Here is a 23,849-nt window from a genome sequence, read left to right on the forward strand (position 1 = left end):
AAGACACTCATGTATAGTTGATGGCGATATCGCATCAAAGACCATGGAACTTGCATAGGGTAGTTGCATTAAAGTTCGTTTGTCTTAGGTTAATATAGGGTGTTGTTCTTTTAATATTTTCCTTGGTTTATTTTAATATACTTTGAATATTTCTTTTGTATTGTTTTAAAATCATTTTTAAAACATATAAGTTCATGACATCATTTTATTAAGTCGTTTTAAATGAATGTTGTCGCATAAAAAAGTTACGTCATACATATAGTAGCAACTCTAGTAAGATTCAATTCATCCAAACAAAATTAGCAAATCAATCCATTATTATAATTAATATAAAATATTACTTTTGTCTTAAAAAAGTTGATTTCATAGAGGTATTATTTAATAAACAAGCATGAACAACCAACACCCTTTTCGAAGCGTGTGTAGGTCTGATAACTTAAGTTAGCTTAGGTTAGTGGAGTTGTAATTTAATCTGGTTCAAGGTTACAAAACAAGACCTAAAGAGTTTGAAACATTTGAATTCTCCTTCAATGATGGGAGATTATCTTCCCCCATTGGAAAGGTATATACTTGAGGAGCCTGTCCAAGCAAATCTAGACCAAATAGCAACCTTCGAGCCTTCCGGCCGAAACTCAAAATAGGAATCAAGGGTATGGGCTCGAGACATGACGAATGGAACCCCTACAAATGACATATTAGACGTGGATGATGAAACTGCTTGCTACTAGTTGCAGACCCAGAGTTCATCTTGACCATGGAAGTAGGTGGCCAACTTTGGCTATTTGCTTGTTTTGGTTGAGAAATCTGTTCTCTAACAAACAAGAATTTAAACACATTCACAAGACGTTGAAAGGAAAAGAAAGAACGAAAAGGGAATCCCAAAATCAAGAAAAATGCAATTAAACGCAACTTTCCAGAGAGGGGTTTAAAATTCAACATCCTGTGTTAATAACTAGTTTATATATATACATCAGTTCAAACGTTTGAAGGGGCAGAAAGAAAAATGGCATTTAATTAAATGACACCTCCAAGAGTAAACTACATTATTAGTGACATAAAATCTATAATTATCTCACTTTATTGGTCATAAGATCAAATTCTGTCCCCTATGTGTGAAGTAATAATATCTTAAAACAATTATGGTAGCAATGAACAAACTTGCTCAAGAGACAAGACCAGTTGCACCAGTAGGAAAATGATTGATAGCCAAAATATAGTGATAGTGCTGGCTGCCTCTTTAAGCTAAGGTTGCTCTTTTCCCCTTTGCATCTCTAGTCTGAAGGCAAGCAATATGATATATTAAAAGGCTGAACTCAATAATGATTTGATTAATTATATATTGTTTTTTTAAAATTAAACCTATCAACACTATTTTTACAAATATTTCTAAAATTTAAACCAAGTTTTGAAAGCTACAAAAAAAAAAAAAAAAAAAAAAAAAAAAAAAAAAAAAAAAAAAAAAAAAAAAAAAAAAAAAAAAAAAAAATCTAAAAAACTTTGTTTTTAAAATTTTGGTAATATTCAAATATTTCATATCTATTTTTTAGATATGTTTTCAAAATCTAAAAAACCAGTCTAGTTAAAAAAACGAAAACAAAAGTAGTTTACGAAAACTTTGTTTTTGTTTTTATAATTTTCCTAAGTTAAATGTTTCCTTAAAAACAATGAAAACACATCGTAGAGAAATTTAGAAAAAAACGAGCTTAATTTTTAAGACACAATTTTTTATTCTAAAGTTGACCGATCAAAATATGACATTTATAATTACAAAGATCAAAACAAAATACGAAGTAAATTTAGAGACAGTATGCAAACCTAAAATTATCCTAACGTTGCCATTATCACTATCATCATTATTTTCCTAACCAAAGGATGGGTAAATAAACCTTCCCTAGACATTAATGTTGTGCATTCTATCATAAGTCCTTTTAGTGATAGAATGTTTTAACAAAAAAGTAAAAAAAAAAAAAAAATTACTATTATTTCAATGACCATTCTATCAAGATATTGAATATCGATTTTTATTTTATTTTTTTTATTTTTTTATTTTTTAAACATCAAGTGTTTGAGCAAAAACTTGTACGTAGCTTCTCTTTTCAGCAGACAACTATTTGACCCTTCTATACTAAGTTGTCAAGGAAACTCTCATAATATTATCTTAAGTGAACTGTGATCACCAAAGACTTAAACCGGAAGCAATTTGAAATTGTAAGAGGAAAGAGAGAAGGGAAAATGGGAGGTACCTGCGCAGAGACAGATTTTTTGGAATCCAGGAACTGTCTGTAGATGCCGTACAGTCTTTGCTTCTCAGCATCTGATACCGATGGTCTTGCCTTGCCTGCGGTTGCCTTCAATAGCACATCAGTAATGATAGGCTTTTGAGTTGGGTCACTAGCGTTAGCGCTATCGAGATGCTCATGAACCGCTGCAAGTTGAGCATCAGAGAGTAGAGCTTGAAGATCAGCTCCACTGAAACCTTCTGTCATATAAGCTACTGGCTCCAAATCAACATCACTGGCCAGCGGTAGCTGTATGTTGAATCCATCAATTATTATTAAGAATATGATCATTCAATTTCTAAATTTATCTATGAACAAAACTGATGCAATTAAAAGAAAAATTGACTTATTTGCTATTTGCGCCAAGGTAATCATAATTGTTCATGACAATTTAAGCTTTTACCCAACCAACAATCTGGGAAATTTTTAGGTCCAATATATCTTAACCTGGAGGCTATAATCTTAGACAAATTATATACTCCATAAAAGAATGTCTAGCTATAACGAATAAAATTATGTTCTATAGCAATAATTTAGCAAGCAACCATTTTCTAATTTCTAAAAGCTTATTTTTCATCTAAAACTATCTCCCACGAATTCTGCCAGGGTGAATAAAAAACAGACAAAAATTTAACTCCGCATTGCGTGAAAGTATGAAAGACTCTCCACAATGGTATGATATTGTCCACTTTGAACCTAAGCTCTCATAGTTTTGTTTTTGGTTTCTCCAAAAGGCCTCATACCAATGGAGATGTATTCCTTACTTATAAACCCATGATCATCCACTTAGTTAACCAATGTAAGACTCCCTCCCAACAATCCTCAACATGAATTGTTTATGTTTACGTATATCAAATTTTCTGCTCCTTTAAACTGCGAAAATGTTCTTGATGGAATGGAAAATGAAACAAGAAAATGGTGGGACATAGTGGTGTCGGTCACATCAAGCATGAGTATAACTGATACCTTTTTAGCCATTAATAGACATTCGTCCCATGTGGGTAAACCAAAAGGTAACATAGATCCGTAAGCCGTAACAGCAGAAAAATAAGTTAAAACAATTAAAGTTTAACAAACCAACCTTTGTGGAAAGAACTTGGAGAATATTTAGCCGTTCCACAGGAGAGGGGAAATCACAAAACAGAAGGCGATCCAGTCGGCCAGGTCTTAGCAGTGCAGCATCAAGCAAATCTGGTCTACTACTTAAAATGAAAAATAAAATGCAACTTAAGAAGAAAATGAGAAGACGAGGAATGGGGGAGCTGAAAATTAGAAAATTATTGAGCATAATGGAATAACAATAATAATAAACAAATAATGTATGATTGAAAGCAAGCAATCACAAGATGAGCAGAATTATTTTAGCTATTTTTGCCGTTGGCCCGACTGGTTTAAACGAAGAGATGCTAACCTTGTTGCAGCAAAAACAAATACACCGGTTAGAACTTCGACACCATCCAATTCAGTTAGAAACTGACAAGCAGAAAAATAGAATAGTCAAAATAATTGAATCCTAATGCAATACAGGGTGGTCAAGGAAGTAGGATACCCACTTGATTGACTACACGATCGGTCACTCCAGTATTATCGTGCCCTCTCTTTGGGGCAATTGAATCAAACTCATCAAAGAAAAGAATGCAAGGTGCTGCTGCAGTTGCTTTAGTGAAAATATCACGAACCTGAAACCAAAAATTGAGTTTCTGAGCAAAATGATCCATTATATTTGATCTTCCAAGATACCCATAAAAGGGAATTGAAGGGAACAGTATCTCAGCTATTATTATCAACTAAATTCTAGATCCCCAGAGTAAAAAGCCTGTCTTATTAACCAAGGGGCATAGGTATCAAAATTAGTGCTTGTCAATCAATTCTTAAATTGAGAGGAAAGAGAAGGTTTAGCACATAAAGAATTTCAGCTAATAAGCCAATCAATAAAATTATGAATACTAGAGTGGTCAATAAAAAGTTAAAAAAATTTATAAGATCTACAAACATGTTATTCTCAGATACTTGGCATCAATTTGAATGTATTAAGAAACCAAGCAAACATAATGCTAGTCAACAGTTGAACGATCATATTAGATGCACTTAATATTTTAAAAAGTGGCAAAAAAAGGTTAGTCAGTCTCTCACAGCTTGCTCAGAAGCACCAATGTATTTGTTTAAAAGTTCCGGCCCTTTGACTGATATAAATCGCAGTGAACAAGCAGCAGCAGCAGCTCCAACTATGTGGGTCTTGCCACAACCAGGAGGTCCATATAGGAGAACATTTGACCGTAACCTTAAAGGGGCTTGAGCAAAGATGTTCGGGAACTTTGAAGGAAATACAAGCATCTGCGCAAAGATAAAGGAAAAATTTTGAAGGCAATACAAGCATCTAATAAATAAATGTGAAGCAAAAATATTAAAAACAGAAAGCTTTAACGTAATGAAGGAAGTGAACGGGAACAAAAGAAAAGACTTAATTACGTACGATGCACCAGCAGAATTCTCTTCTAGAGGTACAGTTGTAGAAATAGCATTTGAACTATTTAAGACAACATAATGAAAATTATATATTTCATTTCATAAAGGGTATGCCATCAAAGTTCTTAAAGAGACGCCAAACTAACTCAAAGCAAATAACGAAAAACTTGTGATCAACATAATGTAAAATATGCCTGAGATACCTTAAAAGTACAAAAGCGTAAAAGAATCCACTAGCTCTTCATTAGCCTCCTTCACGAAGTGTTATTTCCACATGTTTCTATTAAATCAAGCTGAATGGGATTATAAGTTGATACTTAAAGCTACCTCATTCGCATAAGAAACAGCAGTTTCCGTTGATGAGAGAAAAGTACAAAAAGACAAAAAGAACATACTCTGACGGAGGGGTTATGAAAAGGCATTCTAATTGGTCGACAAAAAAGAAAAATGGTAAGAACAAAAATATTTACATTTCAAATCCTAAAGTTGATGTATCTCACCAACGAAAACATAAAAGGCTTCAAAGTAATCCAAATTCATCAATGCTAGAGTTCAAGAGGCCAAAATAAAGCACATACCTCTTTGATAGAATTCTTAACTTCCACTAAACCACCAACATCATCCCAGCCAGAGCGACCACCTTCTGCAGATGGTTTAGTAATATCGCGCATTGAAGTTGGAACAAACTCATTCATTGCCAGAGAAAAATCATTTTCAATTAAAGTGGGATTTTGCTTCTGGTTAAGATTCAATGGCAGAAAACGGCTAACGGCAGCATGGACAGCTCTATCGACCAAAATTTCCTGAAAGTGGAATCATTATGATTTTATGTTTAAATATGAACATCAACGAGAAAATTTGGGGGGAGTAAAACATCTATATCCAAGATTGTTGACTCGTGAAACGGAACGTGTATTCGAAATTGAATTTTGTGTGCATCGTGTATTGTAAGTTTCAGTTTTTAACTTACACATCAAGTAGCCAAGTATTCTTATTAATGCGAATAAAACATTAACTAACCTCAAAATAAATAAAAAAGAACTGAACAAATGTTAAAAATATGTCAAAGTAATAATGAAATTTCCTTCTCCAAGGCTGTTCATGCAATGTTCCCACTTCCCTCTTTTGCTATCAATTTGTAACAAGGTCCAAAGGCCACATGTCCCACTCACCCATCCACTTGTATGAAGTAATTAATTAAAATTTAATCAGTCCTGGACTTCCAAACTCCCATTCTAAAATTTCATTCACTTCTTCCATGGTCCTTCGTATTCCTCTCCTACCTTTCTAGTTTTCTTTTTCTTTCTTTGCTTGTGCTTTCAGTCTTCAGACTTCACTCATGCATTCAGGTTGCATATCCTCTCCACCATTCTTCTTTAGTTCAGCAATTTCTTCCATATTCAATGAGTGGAAGAAATCGCTTCACATTTTTTTGATCTCCTCCACAAAGCAAAGCAGCCAAACTAAATATTTCACCAAATGTTCTTCCTCGGCCTCTTACCTTCAGTTTTCGAATTTCGCAAGTCTTCCCTCCATCATCAAATTTTGGCCAAACTAAAGTGTCCAACATTTGGAAAATATTTTCATGAAATTGTACCATCAATAGATCTGATCATATTGATATTTCAATTATTGAAATATATATAAAAGTAAAAGAAAAAATTACAACAATGCGAGAAATAGCTACGTACTAAATCATAAGCATCATAGCCATCACATTTTGAGGCAATGTCTTGTAAGGTCACATCTGAACAATCTAAGGAACGTCTCTGTATTTCATGCTTCAGAATAGCAGCTCGTTCTGATGCGGCAGGAGCAGGTAATTCCACATGAAAATCAAATCTTCCTGATTGATCCAATTGGAGGGAAAAAAACTAGATTGAAACATTGAGAAAAAAATGATAGAAAAACTGGTCAAGAACAAAGCATTCTGTTAGCAGATTTGTAGGGAGAAAGAAAAACCTGAAGATCTCAATGATTGTGGTATCTTATCTAGAGCCTGCATAGAAGCTATAAATGCAATAGGACCAACCTGACATGAGCTTTTCCTCTTTTCCTGTTAATTGGGATGAAAGTGAATAATACTGACAATGAAAATTAGGCACCAAAACGATGATAACATAAACTTGATATTATAACTTTAGTACAACAATTTGGCTTAACTTCAGCAACATAATTAAGTCTACTCTCATAAGTAAAAAAATGATCAAAGTTTACACCATCAGAACTTCAAATAAATAAACGCATTTCTTAAATTATGCATCCAATCAAAAAACTTAACTAAATGAGTTTATTGTAAATTTAATTATTTCATTACTCTAACACTCCCTCTCTCTCTCGTAGGATTAAAAACGGGATTAAAAGTTTATAAAAAGTCCCACATGTAAAAATCAATATTAATTGGGGAGGAAACAATTTTACACGAAAACACAAAACCCCGTGCTCTGATACTATGTTAAATTACAGCTTAAATTGATAAATTATGATAAAGTCAATTATGATAAATACAATTACATCAAAAGCTTATGTTGATGGATGATGATAAATTTTTTTTTTATTTTTTTTTATAATTATTAGCTTTCTCTCTGTTTTTTTTCTTTTTCTTTTTCTTTTTCTTTTTTCTTTTTTCTTTTTTGTACAGAACTAGTCACCATTGTGATACAATGATGCCTACAGGTAACACACACCAATAAGGACACTTCCTAGGATCCGTAGGCCACATGTTGGATAAGAAGAACAAAGAAAATCAAGCTCATGTCCCCACCTACAGAAACATCTACCATAAAAATTATTCAGAAAGGACTAAGGAGCAACTGGAGCTTCTAAGAAGTATGACGAACCAATCACCACAGATAATCCAAACTTGACAATGGAACTATTGGCACTGAACATGTGGCACAAAACGGTTATTATTTACAAGATTTAAATGCAAAAAACTGAGACTTAAGACTAACATCTCATGGATTGTAAATTAAGGAGCACAAAACCACATGAACCTAGACATATCATTTTGAATGAATGACAAGGCTTGCATTGGAGGTTGTATCTTTTGAACAGTTACAAGTCTTATACTGGTTACTTTATTGTTCAGATTCCAGATGGTTCATTACCCAAAGTACCAGAAATAACACTACACTCCTGGACTTGAACAAAAGCTAGATAAAACTTCTCCAAAAAGAAAAAACGTAAAACTAATTTTTTTTTTTTTTCTTTTAGCATAAAATTACACAACCAAACTAAGTTTCCTCAACGATAGCAAGAGAAATAGCAAGCATGCTCCCACAACCCCCTTTACAATAAAAGTAAAAGAAAAGAAAGGATTGATTAAAGAAGAACCCGTACTCATACAATATGGAAAACTTTGAAGGGTTAATACAAAGTAAGAAATTTAACCATACGGAAAACAATAGTATAAAGTATTTACCATGCACACAAATGAACATGGAAACTACAATAAAATTATTACCTCATATTCATCTATCACGTCAGTGAGAAACTCTGTTATTGCAGACATCGATGTGGATGGCTGAAATCCTTCTGAGTCAGATGTTGATAAGATAATGCTGTCTAAGTCATCAAAAACAATGAGAGAAGGTGCATGATCTAAAGCTTCTGATAAATAGTTCAATAGTGACTGGCGAATAGTCTGGACTTTTTCAGAAGCAAGTCGGGAACAACATACAAAAACTCTGCAAGAAAAACAAGGATTGATGAGGATAAGAAGTTTCACTTGCAAGCTCTAGCTAAATAAGAACTCTGGGTGGCGTCACAATGTGCATTGATGTACATAACTTTGCCTCAAAATAAAAAATCTGTTTGTAGGTCTATAGTCTCGCCCAAGCCCTTCAGTCTTCCAGCATCATGCCAAACTTTCTCAACCATAGCCAACTTTCTCTACTTAGATACATGTTCACTTCTAAAATATTATTCAGTTTTATTCTGTCCTTAATTTTCTGCATACTAGAATGCGTTCAGCCTTCATCTGTGTATCCTAGCTTACTAAACTTATAATCAACAAAATCTATTCTTCTTTGTCAAACAACCCAAACTCACAATACTTTAAGTGTAGCACGTGATACTCTCTAATTTCGAGCAACAAATATAATAATTTGAGAATGAAGGCATCCTTCACAACATGTGCCAAGGTGATCAACTCATTCCTCAATATATCAGTCAGCTGATCAAGTATAGGCAACAACTGAATGTGTATAGCATGAATGAATGAGTATAAATTTGATGCAACTACAAGTAAAGAGTTGACTTTGCACACAGAAAGCTTAACCTACCCCTTGAAAAGTAATCAAATAAAAAAAGACTGAAACAAATCATTTAATCAAATAAAACCATCACTCTTATACTCCCTTCAAGACTCCATTTTGCAGACGTTCTCATGAAAGATCAACCGAGTCAAGTTTGACAACCTCAATTCTAAAATTAGTCTAATAAAACATATCACCATGCTTGAGGGAGAGAGCTGAAGGAAGCCCACAGTCCATCCCATACCTAATTCAGTCTTCCAGCATCACACTAGTTCCTTTTATCTCTACCCATTTTCCTTGGATAGACATATTTTGATCGACCTACCAACATCACAATGGTTCATTCCACCTCCAGGCTCTACATTTTCCTTAGATAGATGAACAATTGTAAAACATTATCTTATTAGATCCTTTCTTTAACTAACTTTATGCCAAAATAGAAATGGCCCTCTAACCCTAACAATTGAAATAGACGTATCATCATAACTTTTTCCCCAAGAAACATTTTGAACGTAAAAATTACAATGAAAAATTGATTGTAAAATGAAATCAATAGATCAATATTAAACCCATGTTCTGAAAGATAGAAAAAGAAAAAGAAAAAGATAATAATAATACATACACATGCGCTAAAATTTCATCGTATTCCTGAAGGACTTTGGCTGCAGCTCTTGCTAATAATGTCTTACCAGAACCCTGCTAGCAGAAACAGGCAGATTATTATGGATTTAATGGTACATCAAATATATAACATGAACTTACAGAAAGCTGCCTGCAAAAAACTGACGACAATATTGGATACAGATTTTCAATATTGCTACGAAAATCAAAATGTGTGGCAAATCTAAATTATCTTGCTACTTTTCCTTATTACTTTTAGAGAGGTGCATGCCTCTTTTTATCCTAAATATTAAGGAACAATAAATCTCTAGATATTAGGTAACAATACATATAAATTAGAGAGGTGAACTGTGTCCCTTATTGAATGAGATTACACCATTATTGTTGCAAGCGCAAGTTATCTAGTTCACATTTCTTCTTAATTTTTAGAGAGGTACATGCACCTTTTATAAAACAAAAAGGCTAGATACGAGATAATAAATTTAAATAAATCCTTAGATACTAGGTAATGATAAATCTAAATAAATCTCTAGATAATAGGTAACAATAAAATAAATTAGGGGGCAACTATTTCTCTTATTTAATGGGATTACGCATATATCTCCCAAACTTAAGACTAAGAATTACACATACATAATTAAAGTCAATCCTTCAACAAATATCTTCTAAATTAAGACTAGGAATCATGCATGAATTGGCTAATTACAGAGGTTATGTCTGGTCGAGTATATAAGTCTCCCCACTAGCCTCTGTTACATTTCCCTCCTCACTTTGACTCCCCCAATATTGGATTCATTGGCGTTGGAGAAGGTTTGCATCCACTTTTCTCTATTTCTATCAATAAATTCATTGTATATTTCGGTTGTGATATGTTCAATTTTTTTCTTCTTTATTATCTCTAGTGACTATGATGTCATCTACAAACACAAAGCACAATAACTCCTTTTGATTCTAAGTGCTTGATAAAGAAAGTATGATCTCTAACTTTTCTTATACCAAATCTTGCATTACACTTGTGTGAATCTTTCAATCCACACCCTTGGTGATTGTTTTAGTCCATACATAGCCTTTCTCAATTTACAGACTTTACTTCCTCATCGGTCAAATCTTGGAGGAATGCTCATATAAATTTCCTCATCTAGATTGCCATGAAGGGATGCATTCTTCACATCATACTCTTATTTAATGGGATTATACAAATATCCTTCAATGCTCCCCTCAACTTGAGTAATAGATATCATTCATTCTCAGTTTGGATACTAACTCATGAATAACACAAATATCTCCAAACTTAAGGCTAATCCCTCGATATCACAAATGCTAAAACACCCCAAATCAAGATGATTTCAACCCAAAGAAGAAGATAGAATAGATAATCAATATCAAGAGTAAAAAAAAACTTTTTTTTAACTCAAGAATTGAATCAATCCACAAGATAGCTTGATCAAGGCTACTTGAATGATTCTAGCATGCAAATCTAAACACAAGAAATGCAAAAGAACAAACTCATGCGAGAAGCATAATATACAACTTTCATTTCAATGTCTAAAATCTCCAAAATTTTAATTGTAAAGTAAGAACAAGAAGGGCTATTTATAGGTTTGAAAATAAACCCTAATTTGAAAGGTTACAACACTCAAGCCCATTGGTCACTAACTAAATTGTAACTAAAAACCTTAAAAATAATACTCTAAAACTTAAAAATATAATAAAACCTTCTTAAATTTGAACGTGTAAGGTACAATCTTGTCATCTACCATGAAGTTCTTGTGGCATGATTAAGACATCAACAAATTCATCCTACATATTAATCAGGACCATCCCCATCATCAAAATAATCACCCACTCACCACACCCATCCAAATAAAATCCTCTTCGAGGAATTTTGGCCTTATCTGAATGCTTCTTCAAGATAACAATCAAAACTAACAAAGAAAATCTCTTCCATGCATGGTCGACCAAGTCTTTCTTGTTCTTTCTTTGGAATCCGAAATAGTATTTTATTCATACATGAAATTACAAAGAGAGGAAACAAACTTCCAACCACCTATGTTTGATTACAATAAAGATCACCAATTAATAATTAGAAAAGTAAGTGAATATTCTTGAAGGAATAGTTCACAAGTCGACTATTCTTCATGGATAATATTTCCTACCTCACCATCTACAACAATGTCATCAATTCATTTTTAGCCGGTTCTAAGAAACAAGCTTCTTCCATCCATTGCCCATTAAGTTTCAGCTTCTCTAAATATTTTCTCAGACTGTAAGAAGCTTCAAGCCTACGCAAATTTAAGATGGGTTTTTAATCCATTCACGCTATTTCATCTTCAAACCAATGTACTTGCAGATCAAATGTATGGTCAAGAAATTTTCCAATTGAATTCCTCTTCGATGAATCATTCTGGAGCTCCTCTAACTTTTTGTACATTGTTTCTACGAAGCCCATCTCATCAAGAAACTAAATTTTCTTCAATTTCAATATTTAAGGTCCTAGACCCAACTCGACCTTTCTGTGATCTAGATTATCTAAACAACCATAAAAGCTAATTTCGGAATCCTCTGGATAGAAATAATAAGTTTGCTTGAACAAGGATTAAATCTTTGTAGCATTATTTTCACCATTCCTTCAAGATCCATTGTGAAATCGAGCTTGGTCATATACTTTCTCATGAACATCCTGAAAATCAATGATCGTATAAACAAATGTTGTGGGTTATGTTTCATGAGAACAACTTCAAGCATTTATGTTGATTGGTGGCAAGTTTACGAAGTCCTTGGGAAAAGTTCAATTCCAATTTTTTTTTTTTTTTCAACATCTTCTCGTTTGACAAATTACCAACAGTATTGGAAGTGTTTTGAGTTATTGGGAGGTAGGTTGAATATAACAACAAGACTCCCCAAGTTAGACAATTGGTTGAGCAGAACTCTTCTGACGGAAGAAAGTGATGTTGTATATTGAGCACAGCCGCTGAAAGCTCATCAAAAGTGGAATCTTCATTTCCCATTGTAGGATTCTTGTTTATCGTCATTATTCTCGACTCTAGCTTGGGTTTGGTAATGAGCACCGTGTGCTTTTGTATGAATGTATAGAAAATACTTGTATTAATTCCTATCCAAGGGCCTAAAACTCAAAAGTTCTTGACTTGGCTAAAATAAATCTAAGAACTAAACCAATCATCTAGAAAATGTCCATGCGAACTCAGGAACATGTTCCAACAGTCATTTCAATGATCATGGGCTTCCTCAACTGAAATGTGTTTTTCCTTAACCTACCAAGATGAAAACCACCAAGGTCTCTGGGAAGAGTGACTAAAAGTACAATCTTCTTTGATGTCAATTTTTATGTTTTTTTTAGTGTTTTCAAATGCTATTGTCTAATAAATCCCTGAGAATGTTGATGTTCTCTGGTAATGAGCTGATTTGATGTGTTTTTGATGAACTAGACTTGTTCAAGCATTAATCAAGCAAGAACCTTTTAGAAGCAATATCTTAGCAGCGAACTCTCTGGGACAAGATGTTTACGAATTTCAAATGTATCTGAATGCTGTAAAGTGGAGCTTGCCAAAGCATTCTTGAGGCAGAAATATGTATATTACGCGAGGGAGTAGCGCATTAATTGATAATGTTCATTCGGCCTTGAATTTGATATAGATGAAGGCATTTATATGAAGCAATCGCTTTTGAAAAGTAGGCAATTAGGGGAAGGAGATTATGAAAAGGGAGGAAAAAGAACATTTTTCAAGGGTGTCTACTTGGGGAAAGGAGCTGGAGAAAGCAGAAAATGATTCTTGGATGCTTCTTCGTCTGGAGATAACATTAAATATTTTAGCTACACGCTACAAGGCAATGCCCACAAAATGGGAAATAAAGCCTGTGAGCCAAGAAAACTGAGAAAAAGATAAGTTGGGAGGCTAGAGACTAAAGAGATCAAATAAGCGAAAAAAAATTACAGAAATTCTCTCATAAAGTAAAACTTTCAACCAAAGAGAGGAAAGAAACACAACCTTTCCTTTTTTTATCTAGCAGAAACTATGAGTCTATCTTTCCTTCCTTTTTCTACTCTATATTTGTGTCGGTGCTTTTTGTCAAGTAGTTTTGAGGATTAGTTCCTTTACTCAGGTACAAGTTGGTTAGTTCCTAGTAGGTCACCTAAATAAATAGAGGAAGAATAAAGGCTTTCTCGAGTAATCTTGAAGCCGAGATTGTAGGTCACATCAAAGGCTTTGTTTCTTTTTTAACAAATAAATAAAATAAAATAAAATAATAGCAAATTTATTGTGCTGTATCTTTTATTTTTATCAAGGTCTAGGGGAAATTACCTCACTTAACCTACTCCAAGAACATCAAATTATGGGCTTAATTATAGGTTTAAATCTACTTAAGAAAGGTAAGCTGAAATGTAATAACGAAAGGAACGCACCGGAGGTCCACATAAGAGAATATGTCCAGGAAGTGGAAGATCATGGGCCCCAAACCACCGCCCTGCTCTTGGAGATAATAATACCTTTATCCCTGCAACCAGATATGACTTTGTGTCAAGGATACTTTAGGCAGCAGCAAGGTCGAACAGAAAAAAAGAAGAAAACAAAGAGGGATTGAGGCCTAAGGGTACTGTACGCAACACATAACAGGAGAAAAGTGCTTGTTGAATCAGAAGTACAACACAAAGCATAACGACTTAAAGCAGGGCCTACTACAACTCACAATCACATGATTTAAACATGAATAGGTGAATCATAAAGTTCTGAAGTTTTGTCTGTTGAGTATGCAGCTGTGGTTGGTACCCTATAACATGGAAATAATTTTCCATTGGGACTTGCGTACATCACTGAACTAATAACAGGAAGTATTTCTTAACTGAACAAAAAAGCATGCTGCAAAAAATGTAACCCTATTTTAATATAACGCTACCAAACTACCAAAGCTGGTGAGTGATCAAATCATTACAGAGAATACGTACTATTAATAACATTAGGGAGAGATGCATCCAACCAGCTCAGAGAAGATACATCCAAGCTATCAACATCAACATAAGTCTTCTCTTTAATGGTTGAGAAGGATCCAGGGTCACCAAAGTGCAACCTTTTAGACAACTCCACACCTCCCAAATTAATGACGCACTTGTTTTGATCATCAAAAGAAAGTTTGAATGCATTACTGCATACCCCTTGCTGTGGCTCTTGAGAAATAGTCATAATACACAGGATCTCATCTGTCTTATTTGCGTCTTCTGAAGCATTTAGAGATGCTGAGTTTATATTTCCTCTGGTCCCGACTTCAAAGTGAAGCAAGCTTTGGTTTCCCAAAAGCATTGAATTAACTTCAGTTCCTACGCTAGAAGCAATGGCATCAAGATGTGCAAGGAGCCATACTCGAAGAAGAGTTTGCAATCCTTTTTCCACACTCGACATACAGCGAGAATCCTCATCCTCTCTACCAGGAGATTCGTGAGAAAGAACATCAAGAACTTGTTCATGAACTGGCAAGTTAGCAACATCCATATAAGACCATGAGCTAGTCTTGGATAAAATATTTTTCCTCTTGACACTGTTATGGCTGTCACTTGCCTTCATATCATTTTTGAGAAGAGGCACGTCATCATCATGTGATTTAAAGTAGCAAAGTGAAAGTGAAGCAGAGGAGAAATCCGCCTTCAAATTAACATTCTGTTGCTTTACAAGAACCCCTGCAAGTATTCAGACATTCCCATAAGAAACAGAAAACATTGTATACAATAATGCATCAGGGGATAAAGGGCATCAGATAATCTTGAAAAATGTTTGGCTAATTAACATAGGCAGCTATCACCGATTGTTTACTATTTATAAACGTAAAAGAAAGGCTTTTTGGAAGCCAAAATCTGGAGCTATCACCTGCTAATTAAATCTGGATAAAAGTTTTTGAAGAAGATTGACTCATTTTTTAATAAACCTGGATTTATTAACCCTTGCATGTAAAACGTGAATTTGTATCTATAATTATAGAGATAAAAGGAAATAATTACAAAAGAAATTGAACTTAAGAGACCAAAATTGATTCCACAATGAAAAGAAAATTTAAGATTATACATACAAGGATATATAATTCCTTGCATGAAAGTTAGAAGCATATTATAAACATAGAAGGTACTAAAATACAAATAGTTTTGTGGTTTGGCGGTATTTCCTTAACCCAATCAAATAATTAGTTCTCAGCCATCAAATAGTTTGTTATGAATCGGAAATGCACTAATATGTAATGGTGCAAATTACAATCAGAGTTTAAAAATTAAGAAGCTACCAGAAATTCGATCTGCATTGTGGTTTAAGTGATATTTCCTTACACCAATATTACACAGATAACAAGAGAGCCATTAAATATTTTGTTAGGAAATGGAAATAAACTGACATACATGAATGCAAGTTGATTCTCAGATAAAGTCTAAGGGAACGAGCGATCATTATATGTCCTTCATTCACCAAATTTGAATTTAAAAGATAAACAATAGCCTGTCGACTTTCTTCTCCATTAGCTCTTTCTCCGCCATTCGCTTTTGCAGTTGAACCTTTCGAATTCCTCAAATCATTTATCTCGCTATGCTTCCCTCTCTCTTTCCCTGATGATCTAGGCAATATAGAAACCAACTCAAGAGAATTCAATGAGAAATTTTTAGCTGTTTGTGGATGAATAAAGGCAACAGAAGTTGGCACTACCCGAACCTCAGTGCCTGCACAATTACTATTGCAAATCAATCTCTTGTCTAGATCTTGAACTCGCAACATAGCTTTTTCCTGAACAATACGGGAAGATTGCATGCATGAACCCTCTCTAGAGTCTAGAACTCTCTTGCGTGTCTTTGGAGCAACTATTACCTCAGTTCCGGGCACGAGTTGCACTGAAAAACAAAAAGGAAAAACAAGATAATTTTCACAAGACTATTTGAAAGAAAATAAATGGCTAAATATTTTCCATACTCTCTCAAAAAGTCTTGACAAGAGGAATGTAGTATATGAAGGGTATTGCAGACATATGCAGAAAAGCGCACACACTTGGAGATCTAATGGATCGAAACATAATAACAGATGACTCATGAGTAGATTAAAATGAAGAAAGGTATAGCTGCAACCTCCAAGAATGTATTGTGCTTATTATTATTTTGGAAGAACGCAAGTGTTCAGCTAATAAACGCAAAAATCAAGTGATCTCACAGAACTATTGCCTAGCCCTATAGCAATTGAGTTTTTACAATCTCAAACATTTCAAATTAGCTCTTAATAATAAAAATAAAAGAATCTTATATGCTTTCATAACAGCCAATCAATATATTAGCAAAGCAGACAAATGACAAGAAAACTAAGCATTAGATATCCTCTTACCCACCGCACGCTTAGGAGAGGTAGAAACCACAAGGAATGTAACAACCGTCCGACCATGCAACCACAAAGGAAATCGCATTGCTTCATGAATGATTCTAACCTGCATCACATACAATGTTCTTGAATTGTCTTCATCATTAATAGGCAACTCACATATGATATCTGGTTATTATAATCTTTTGTATGTCTCCTAAATAATTTATGAACAATACTTGGCTGCATACCAATGTGTAGGTATCTTCCTACATGCTATCATTTATTTTTGTACAACTATGGGAAATTAAAAAATTTTCAATTTCTCATTTTTTCACTTTTCTCTCTGTTAGTGTCAAACATTTAATGATGGTGTGTAGGAAAGTACCTACTTACCGATATGCAGCCAAATAGTTTCCATAACTTATTAAACATCATCAAGATTTCAAATAATTTGCTCATGAGATACTAAGGTCAAGGAACTTGTTACCTTCAATACCCATCTTTTGATTGGCAAACGGCCAGAAATCATAGTTCTAGTTCAAGAGGTCCTTGGTTGTGTTTTACCAGAATCTGGAAGTAATTTGAACTCTATGCTTTATGCAAGATAGTGTTGATTTATGGGATTCATCTCAGCTCTTGGATTACTGTTTCTAGAAGACTTTTAAAGGACGGGGGAAAATCTCGTGAATGGGAAGGAATCAACGATTGTTTGACACCAAGTTTATTACACGACTTGTTTATTTTGAGTCAGCGCTAAAGTCTTCTTCATGGTGTTCTCTCTCCAAGTCAGCTGCTAAGTTCTTGTTATTTGTTATTATTTTATATTGGCGAACTTTTACTTTTTATTTGTAACCTTTCCTTCATACTTTTTTGTTTTCTTTCACTTACTTGGGATCTAATATTCTACGATTTTTCTTGGAATAAAGTGATGTAGGTTCAAGCAATTGTCCTATGAAATTAGTCAGTTGCATGCAAATAGGTTAGAACCTGCGAGGTAAAAATAAAGTAGCTATATCTTATGGAATATTTAGATGAGAAGTCTATACATTTTTGGATAAGAACCAAACAATTTTATAGCTGATAGAAATTACAAAATAGAAAGAAATCTCAAGTCAAAAAGGTTGCAAAAATCTCTTTCATGTTTAGATTGTTTAATAAGAACGCATAATTTGCAACAAGAGAGGATCACAAAATAAATATTATCTAAAAAGGGGTAAAAGTTTTCTGTAAGCTAGTGAGACTTTGTTGCTCCTTCGAGCCACCATTTCCGAAAATAAGCTCTAATAAATCGAAGTCAAAGAATTTTCTATCACTTAGTGAAAGGATGAATGGTCATGACAAAATCATGATGACTCTTTATGCAGACAAGGAGAGCCTCAAGTCAATTAAAGGAGGGTGAGCAACTCCATAATCTGTGTATGCAAATGAACTAAGAAAAGTGTGAGTTTGAGATTCGGACACTTTGTGCACATGATACACCCAACCCATGGATAGAGAAATGGAGGGAAAGGTACCTGTTTCGTATCAAATAAATCCTGGGTATCCATGCTCTCGTGACCAATTTCCCACAATAATAATTTTTACCTTTTTAAGGTAACTACTAGGGCAAATTTCTCGGGAGAATGGGGGGGCATGATGAAGCATCTATGTTTATCATGACTGTGGAGAGGGACCAAACAGTCAAGGGTCCCAATACATCAAGAAGCTACTATTTCTATTTGTAAGGGCAATTTGTGAAATAGACCACTGAGGAGCAAGTCAATTAAAGCCACTCACTCTTGAATTTATTATCCGTGAAAGCCCCCTAAAATCAAATTCCATGTTTGAGTGGATGAGTTCCAAAACTTTTGATGGATGCATGCTTCCAGTTAGAGAGGAAGAAAACCTGGGGGACTTCCTGTAGATCAAACCAAAAGTTGGTGGACAAACCATTGTCCACAAATTGCTTTTTTCTGGCTCACATTTGATAATAAACTTCCATGGCATCTGGATTAGTGCATATAAAAGTCCTCATGCCAAGAGCTTAAGTTGATGGAGCCGTATTTAGCAACAATGACCAGCCACCAAAGGAGATTCTCTTCCGCAAAGAAATATCTAAATCCACTTTCCAAAAAGAGTTTGATTTCTCTGTTTAAGGCTACCGATGCTGAAGTCCCTAAACCAATCAATGGACCTTCCTCCAGTTTGCAAGATGACAACCCAAATAGTTTTCTCCTTCTCAAAGAAAATCGCTTAAAAGCTACCCAATCAAGTTAAGAACTTTATCAGGCATAGGAAACAAGGCCACTAGTAGACGGGAAGGTTTGAGAGAATAGCTTTAATAATAATAGTGAGACAAGTAGTCCTTTTATGAAGCTTATTTATAATCTACTGTAGGATCCCAAAATATACTAACCAGATAGAAATTGATAGACGGACATGTCCTTTTTGTGTTGTATGCAAGTTCCATGTCCATGGTCTGTGTTTCTCTCTTGCATTAGGGCTGAAAAAAGGACTATAAGCTAACACTTTTCCATGTTTTGTCAATGATTAACCACAAAAGTACTTACTCAAAACTCAGACGCCTTATCCCAAATTTTTATACAATGACATCAAAGAAAAGGATACTAAAGAGCTTCTCTCCTTTTAGCACAGAAAAGACTAGCTAGAAGATGAAGAACAAGGGTGTCTTTACCTGAACTTTTGTCTTGAGTAATAATAAGACACACCAAAATAAGGGACTACAGAAACTTGATTTCAGCTACTGTTCAATTTTTATTCTAGGTTTTTTCAACCCAAAGGAAGTATTTTTGAAACATCTGGAGTTTTAAGAAATAAATAAAAGAATCTTTAAAGAAAAAAAAAAAAAAGAAAGAAAGAAAGAAGGAAAGCAGAATAGCACGCATGCAAGTCGGGGAAGATGACCGTATGGTCAACAGTTAGTTTCTCGACCTACATCCCTCTTTTTAAACAAATTTGAAGCTTCTTGGAGTCCATTTTTACCGGTTTTATTCTTTTGACTTAATTAGGGCATATTTGAGAAATTAAGAGAATTTGAAATGCTAGAAAACCCAAACCAAGCTCGGGAAGTCGACAAACAAGTAAGTAGCCAAATGGATTATTTTTCAAGTAATACTTGTAGGGATCGATTAGGACATTGGGCTACCTATTAGAAAACATGATTATAGGCCTAGTTGACCGAGATATATGATAGTTAAGCCTAGTAACTCAGTGGTTGTCTGGTTTAGCATGATAATACGTTTTTATAGCTTCCACTTGTATGTTTAAAAACTCTAATTAGTCCTAGAGATATTTTAGGATTCTAGCATGTCTCATATGATTATTAAACGTCTGTTTGAGCATGTTGGACATTTATATATGAATGATATACTTGTGGGAGAATGTTATAGGGGTTAAACACCCATGTATTCCCAGTTTCTACTTTGGATATTTGCTCTGTGCTTAGAAAGTCTGGGAAGACACATGAATGAACATAAGCCACTGTTTTATGTTTGAACCTACATATGGATCCCACATACATTTCAGGTTGACTAAGTATCAAGTAGGGACGATTGGCAAGTAACCCTTAATCATGAACTTTCCTAGAGTGGTTAGGGTCTACTTGGCATACAGAATTTCGTGGTCACCCATAGAGGGTCCCAAAAATTGTATAGGGTATACTATTAGGGAGCACCTAGTAGACAAATATGTATAGGGGACAAGCGATCAGAGTACTTGTCTGTTCATGGAAAACGAAAATATAGAGCTAAGCATAACCGAAAACCCTACATTATGACCCCGAGGGGGTTAGGTATACACCCCTCGAGAAGGAGTGTTAGGGTCTAGGTATGTATAAACCTTATAGGGTTAACACAGACTACATGTCAAGGTATTTTCTAACATTAAGTTCAGTATACGAGCACATAGCTTAAGATACTGTCATAAGGATTAAGTCCAACGAAAGCCTACAAGTAGGTTGTTTACTGAATATTTTTATACCCATTCCTGTATTTTTTTTTTTTTTTTCAGATGAAGCGTAAATTACAGTCGATGGCAGGAGCCGGCAGCTGCAAGAGGGATCCCTAGATCGAGTCTTTCCCCCTTTTATGTCACTTTTAAGATTATTTTAATGTTACTTCAAAAAGTCATACCATTTTTACAAATTGAAAAATTTACCGCTAGTTTTACCCTTGAGTCCACATGGCAATCAATGATTCGAGGCACCGAAAAGTGGGTCGTTGCATACCATGACTTGAATCTCTAAAAAGAAAGAAAGAAAGGGAGGAGGGGGAGAAAAAAAAAACGCCAAATGCTCCAAAAGATGCTTCTCAAAACCAGAGATCCAGGAAAAAGTTTACCAATATAACGAGAAGGAGCATGAGATATTACTGCCTAAATCAGTCTCACTATGCCTCCTCTGTACTCGCTATCAACTTAAAGCTTAAAATTTGAGTTCTCAATGAACACTGCAAGACTGATTGCCACGCCCCAACCAGCCATCTTTATATAAACAAATATTCAAATGATGACGAAGGGAAAAACCAAGGATAACAGAGACACTAACACAGATGAATCAAAGGACAGCGGCAACAAGAAGGAAAACATAGCAAAGAAGTAATTGTTATTTGATAGAATTTGTGTAATAATAAGATTTAACACTAGGCTGAACCCAAAAATAATATAAGAACAGAAATCTTTGGTAGGAGCAAAATAATATCTTTTTCTTAACCAGAAACAAAACTTTTCAGTAAATCTACGAATTGTAGGAAAAGACAAAACTCATTATCCGTTGCATGCCACAATTTTGTCCAGCGTAGACAAACATAAGAAATGGATTAAAAACATCCCAAAATCAAGTAATTTTTACATCCATCCTATATGTGCGATAAGAAAGGGAATTATAGAAGATAGGGATGTATATGAGGAACCTGGTTCAATATGGCTGCCTCAGCAAGCTCTGCATTTAACTCTAGAACTTCCCAGTCATCCTCACCATAAGGTTCTATTGTTACTACAGTAGCCTTCGGCACATTTGAAATAGCTCGAACTTGAACACTGGTACAGTCTGGTAAGGAAATACAATCTGCAAATTGCTTGGAGACCTACATTAAATTTAAAACGACATGTTGAGTGAATAAGAATTTAATATGACAAAATTCAGGAAAAATTTTAAATACGTCCAAAGAACCACATGCTGCTTATGCTTAATGGCAGAAGAATAAAAAAATATGAAGAGAAGATGAGGAATATAAAAGTTTATGATATTATTTTCCTTAAATGCCGACAGGATATAGCTACAATTTTCACAGCAAAATATGATGGAATTAACCATATCAAATTTATAGAACAGACATCATATGACATATGAATCATTAAAACTTACCATATAGTTGGTTAATTACAGTCGACAAAGAAGCAAAGCTACAACTAGAAACATAATCAATGCAAGGACATTCCAATGAACAGTCCACCATGCATAGCTCATAAACTATACGTTGCAGACACAGAATAATCCACCTACACGTTGCTGTGTCGATTTTGCTATACTTCTAACATGGAAATTCCAGCATTCAACCAGAGTCCCTATCTCATCCTCATCTATATCTCTAAACAAATTATACATCAATGGAAGATAAAACTTTTAATGATCACTATCTTATGCATTTGCATTCCATACACGATTTTTTAAACACCAGCGGCTCTGCTTACCGGAAACTACTGATACCAAAGGAACCCGGCTTAAAAGCAAGGTAAAAGAAAGACGACAAACAGAAAATCCATTGAATTCTATCATTTGTTAAGCACAACCTTAAACTTGTCAACGATATATTCTAAAACAGTCTTCATAAACGCTCGTACTTGAAGAATTCTGCTTTGGACGTGCTAGTTGATTGAGAAATAACATTCACGTAAGAAAAGAGGTACCTCAATTGCAGCAGAAGATGAGGAAGCGCCAGACCAAGCAACCGTCCAAACCTCATCGGAAGAGGAATCGCGAAGTTCAAGAACGAGGAATTCAGGGAGACCGCCCATGGCCGAGCCAGAACCAGACCGCCTCTCGAGAGTTTGGATGAGAACGAGAGGAAGTGACACAAAACAGTTCTCCATCCCTCCCACAGTCCTCACCTCCAATTCCATAGCACTCAAGAATTGAATTTCCACAAACGGAAGCCCGCAGCAGAAGCAACTGAATTAGATGGTGCAATGCAATTCCAATACCGAAATAAGTCGGCCGCCGGTGTAATGAAAATGAAAATTGAGTGCCTCCGACGATGGCTATGACGCCGGTCTTCACACCAACAAAAAGAGAGAGTTCCAGGCTCTCACCGATCCCGACTTTCTCCGGCAGTGACGGCTTTGTGAGTTGAAGTTGAAGTCTGCTCAGTTGTCGCTCGTCGTCATGTGGTCGTCGGAGCAGAAAGTTGCAGTAAAACTGTTGCGAACTTCAATGATACCCATCACATTATCTGACTGCCCATCAAATTTAATAGGTCCATTATTGGTTCAAACTTTTAATTATGTTATCGAACTATACCACGATTTAGAATTAAAATTTGGTATCTAATGACTCCGACATTTTCCTGCATTTAATGCAACATAGTCACACTTATATGAGTGAAGACTATCTCCACAAACCAATGTCTATGATCAAGCCACTAAAAAATTAAGATGCATTTTATTGATATAGATAATAACTTTCATTTTTTTCGTGTCTTGTTCATTCATATACCCCTTTTTTACTCAGATACCATATGGTCACCCCTCATACATAAGGTAGCTATGTTGTAGAGATGCAGGAAAATGTCGGGACCATCAAAATCATTCATAAAACTAAAGAAAACAATGAAGATTATTCCATGTTAAATATAAATAAAACTAAAGAAAAGATTAAGACAATGTCCTAATCCAAT

The 23,849-nt window shown here is 34.7% G+C and overlaps 1 protein-coding gene across 3 annotated transcripts; it reads right to left on the reverse strand.

Annotated features, from left to right (window-relative positions):
- Nucleotides 1-921: 921 nt before the first annotated feature.
- On the reverse strand, nucleotides 922-23,401 carry LOC111490363 (peroxisome biogenesis protein 1). Of its 3 annotated transcripts, XM_023138949.1 has the most exons (17): nucleotides 22,864-23,401; nucleotides 21,867-22,040; nucleotides 16,984-17,083; nucleotides 16,020-16,502; nucleotides 14,589-15,314; nucleotides 14,049-14,140; nucleotides 9,627-9,700; nucleotides 8,212-8,434; nucleotides 6,708-6,801; nucleotides 6,437-6,591; nucleotides 5,324-5,548; nucleotides 4,413-4,613; nucleotides 3,833-3,958; nucleotides 3,691-3,752; nucleotides 3,361-3,478; nucleotides 2,244-2,528; nucleotides 922-1,276 (listed from the first exon to the last, which is right to left on the reverse strand). In XM_023138949.1, exons 1-17 carry the CDS (start codon nucleotides 23,074-23,076, stop codon nucleotides 1,238-1,240), a joined length of 3,390 nt encoding a protein of 1,129 aa, XP_022994717.1. In that variant the 5' UTR covers nucleotides 23,077-23,401; the 3' UTR covers nucleotides 922-1,237. The 3 variants fall into 3 exon arrangements, with proteins under 3 accessions (XP_022994717.1, XP_022994718.1, XP_022994719.1); XM_023138950.1 differs by lacking the exons at nucleotides 21,867-22,040; nucleotides 22,864-23,401 and adding an exon at nucleotides 21,297-21,437; XM_023138951.1 differs by lacking the exons at nucleotides 21,867-22,040; nucleotides 22,864-23,401 and having other exon boundaries at nucleotides 16,988-17,076.
- Between the last annotated feature and the right edge of the window lie 448 nt (nucleotides 23,402-23,849).

This window comes from Cucurbita maxima, unplaced genomic scaffold (assembly GCF_002738345.1).
Source record: "Cucurbita maxima cultivar Rimu unplaced genomic scaffold, Cmax_1.0 Cma_Scf00015, whole genome shotgun sequence".
NCBI classification, from domain to species: Eukaryota; Viridiplantae; Streptophyta; class Magnoliopsida; order Cucurbitales; family Cucurbitaceae; genus Cucurbita; species Cucurbita maxima.

What these genes read in the sequence shown, in the direction of transcription:
- LOC111490363 (XM_023138949.1), bottom strand. Translation starts at nt 23,076, where the DNA reads ATGGAATTGGAGGTGAGGACTGTGGGAGGGATGGAGAACTGTTTTGTG. An exon ending in CTCTCCTAAGCGTGCGGTGG is followed by an intron (nt 16,503 to 16,983) that starts GTAAGAGGATAT and finishes TTTGTTTTTCAG; the next exon opens with TGCAACTCGTGCCCGGAACT. An exon ending in AAAAATCTGTCTCTGCGCAG is followed by an intron (nt 1,277 to 2,243) that starts GTACCTCCCATT and finishes GCTTGCCTTCAG; the next exon opens with ACTAGAGATGCAAAGGGGAA.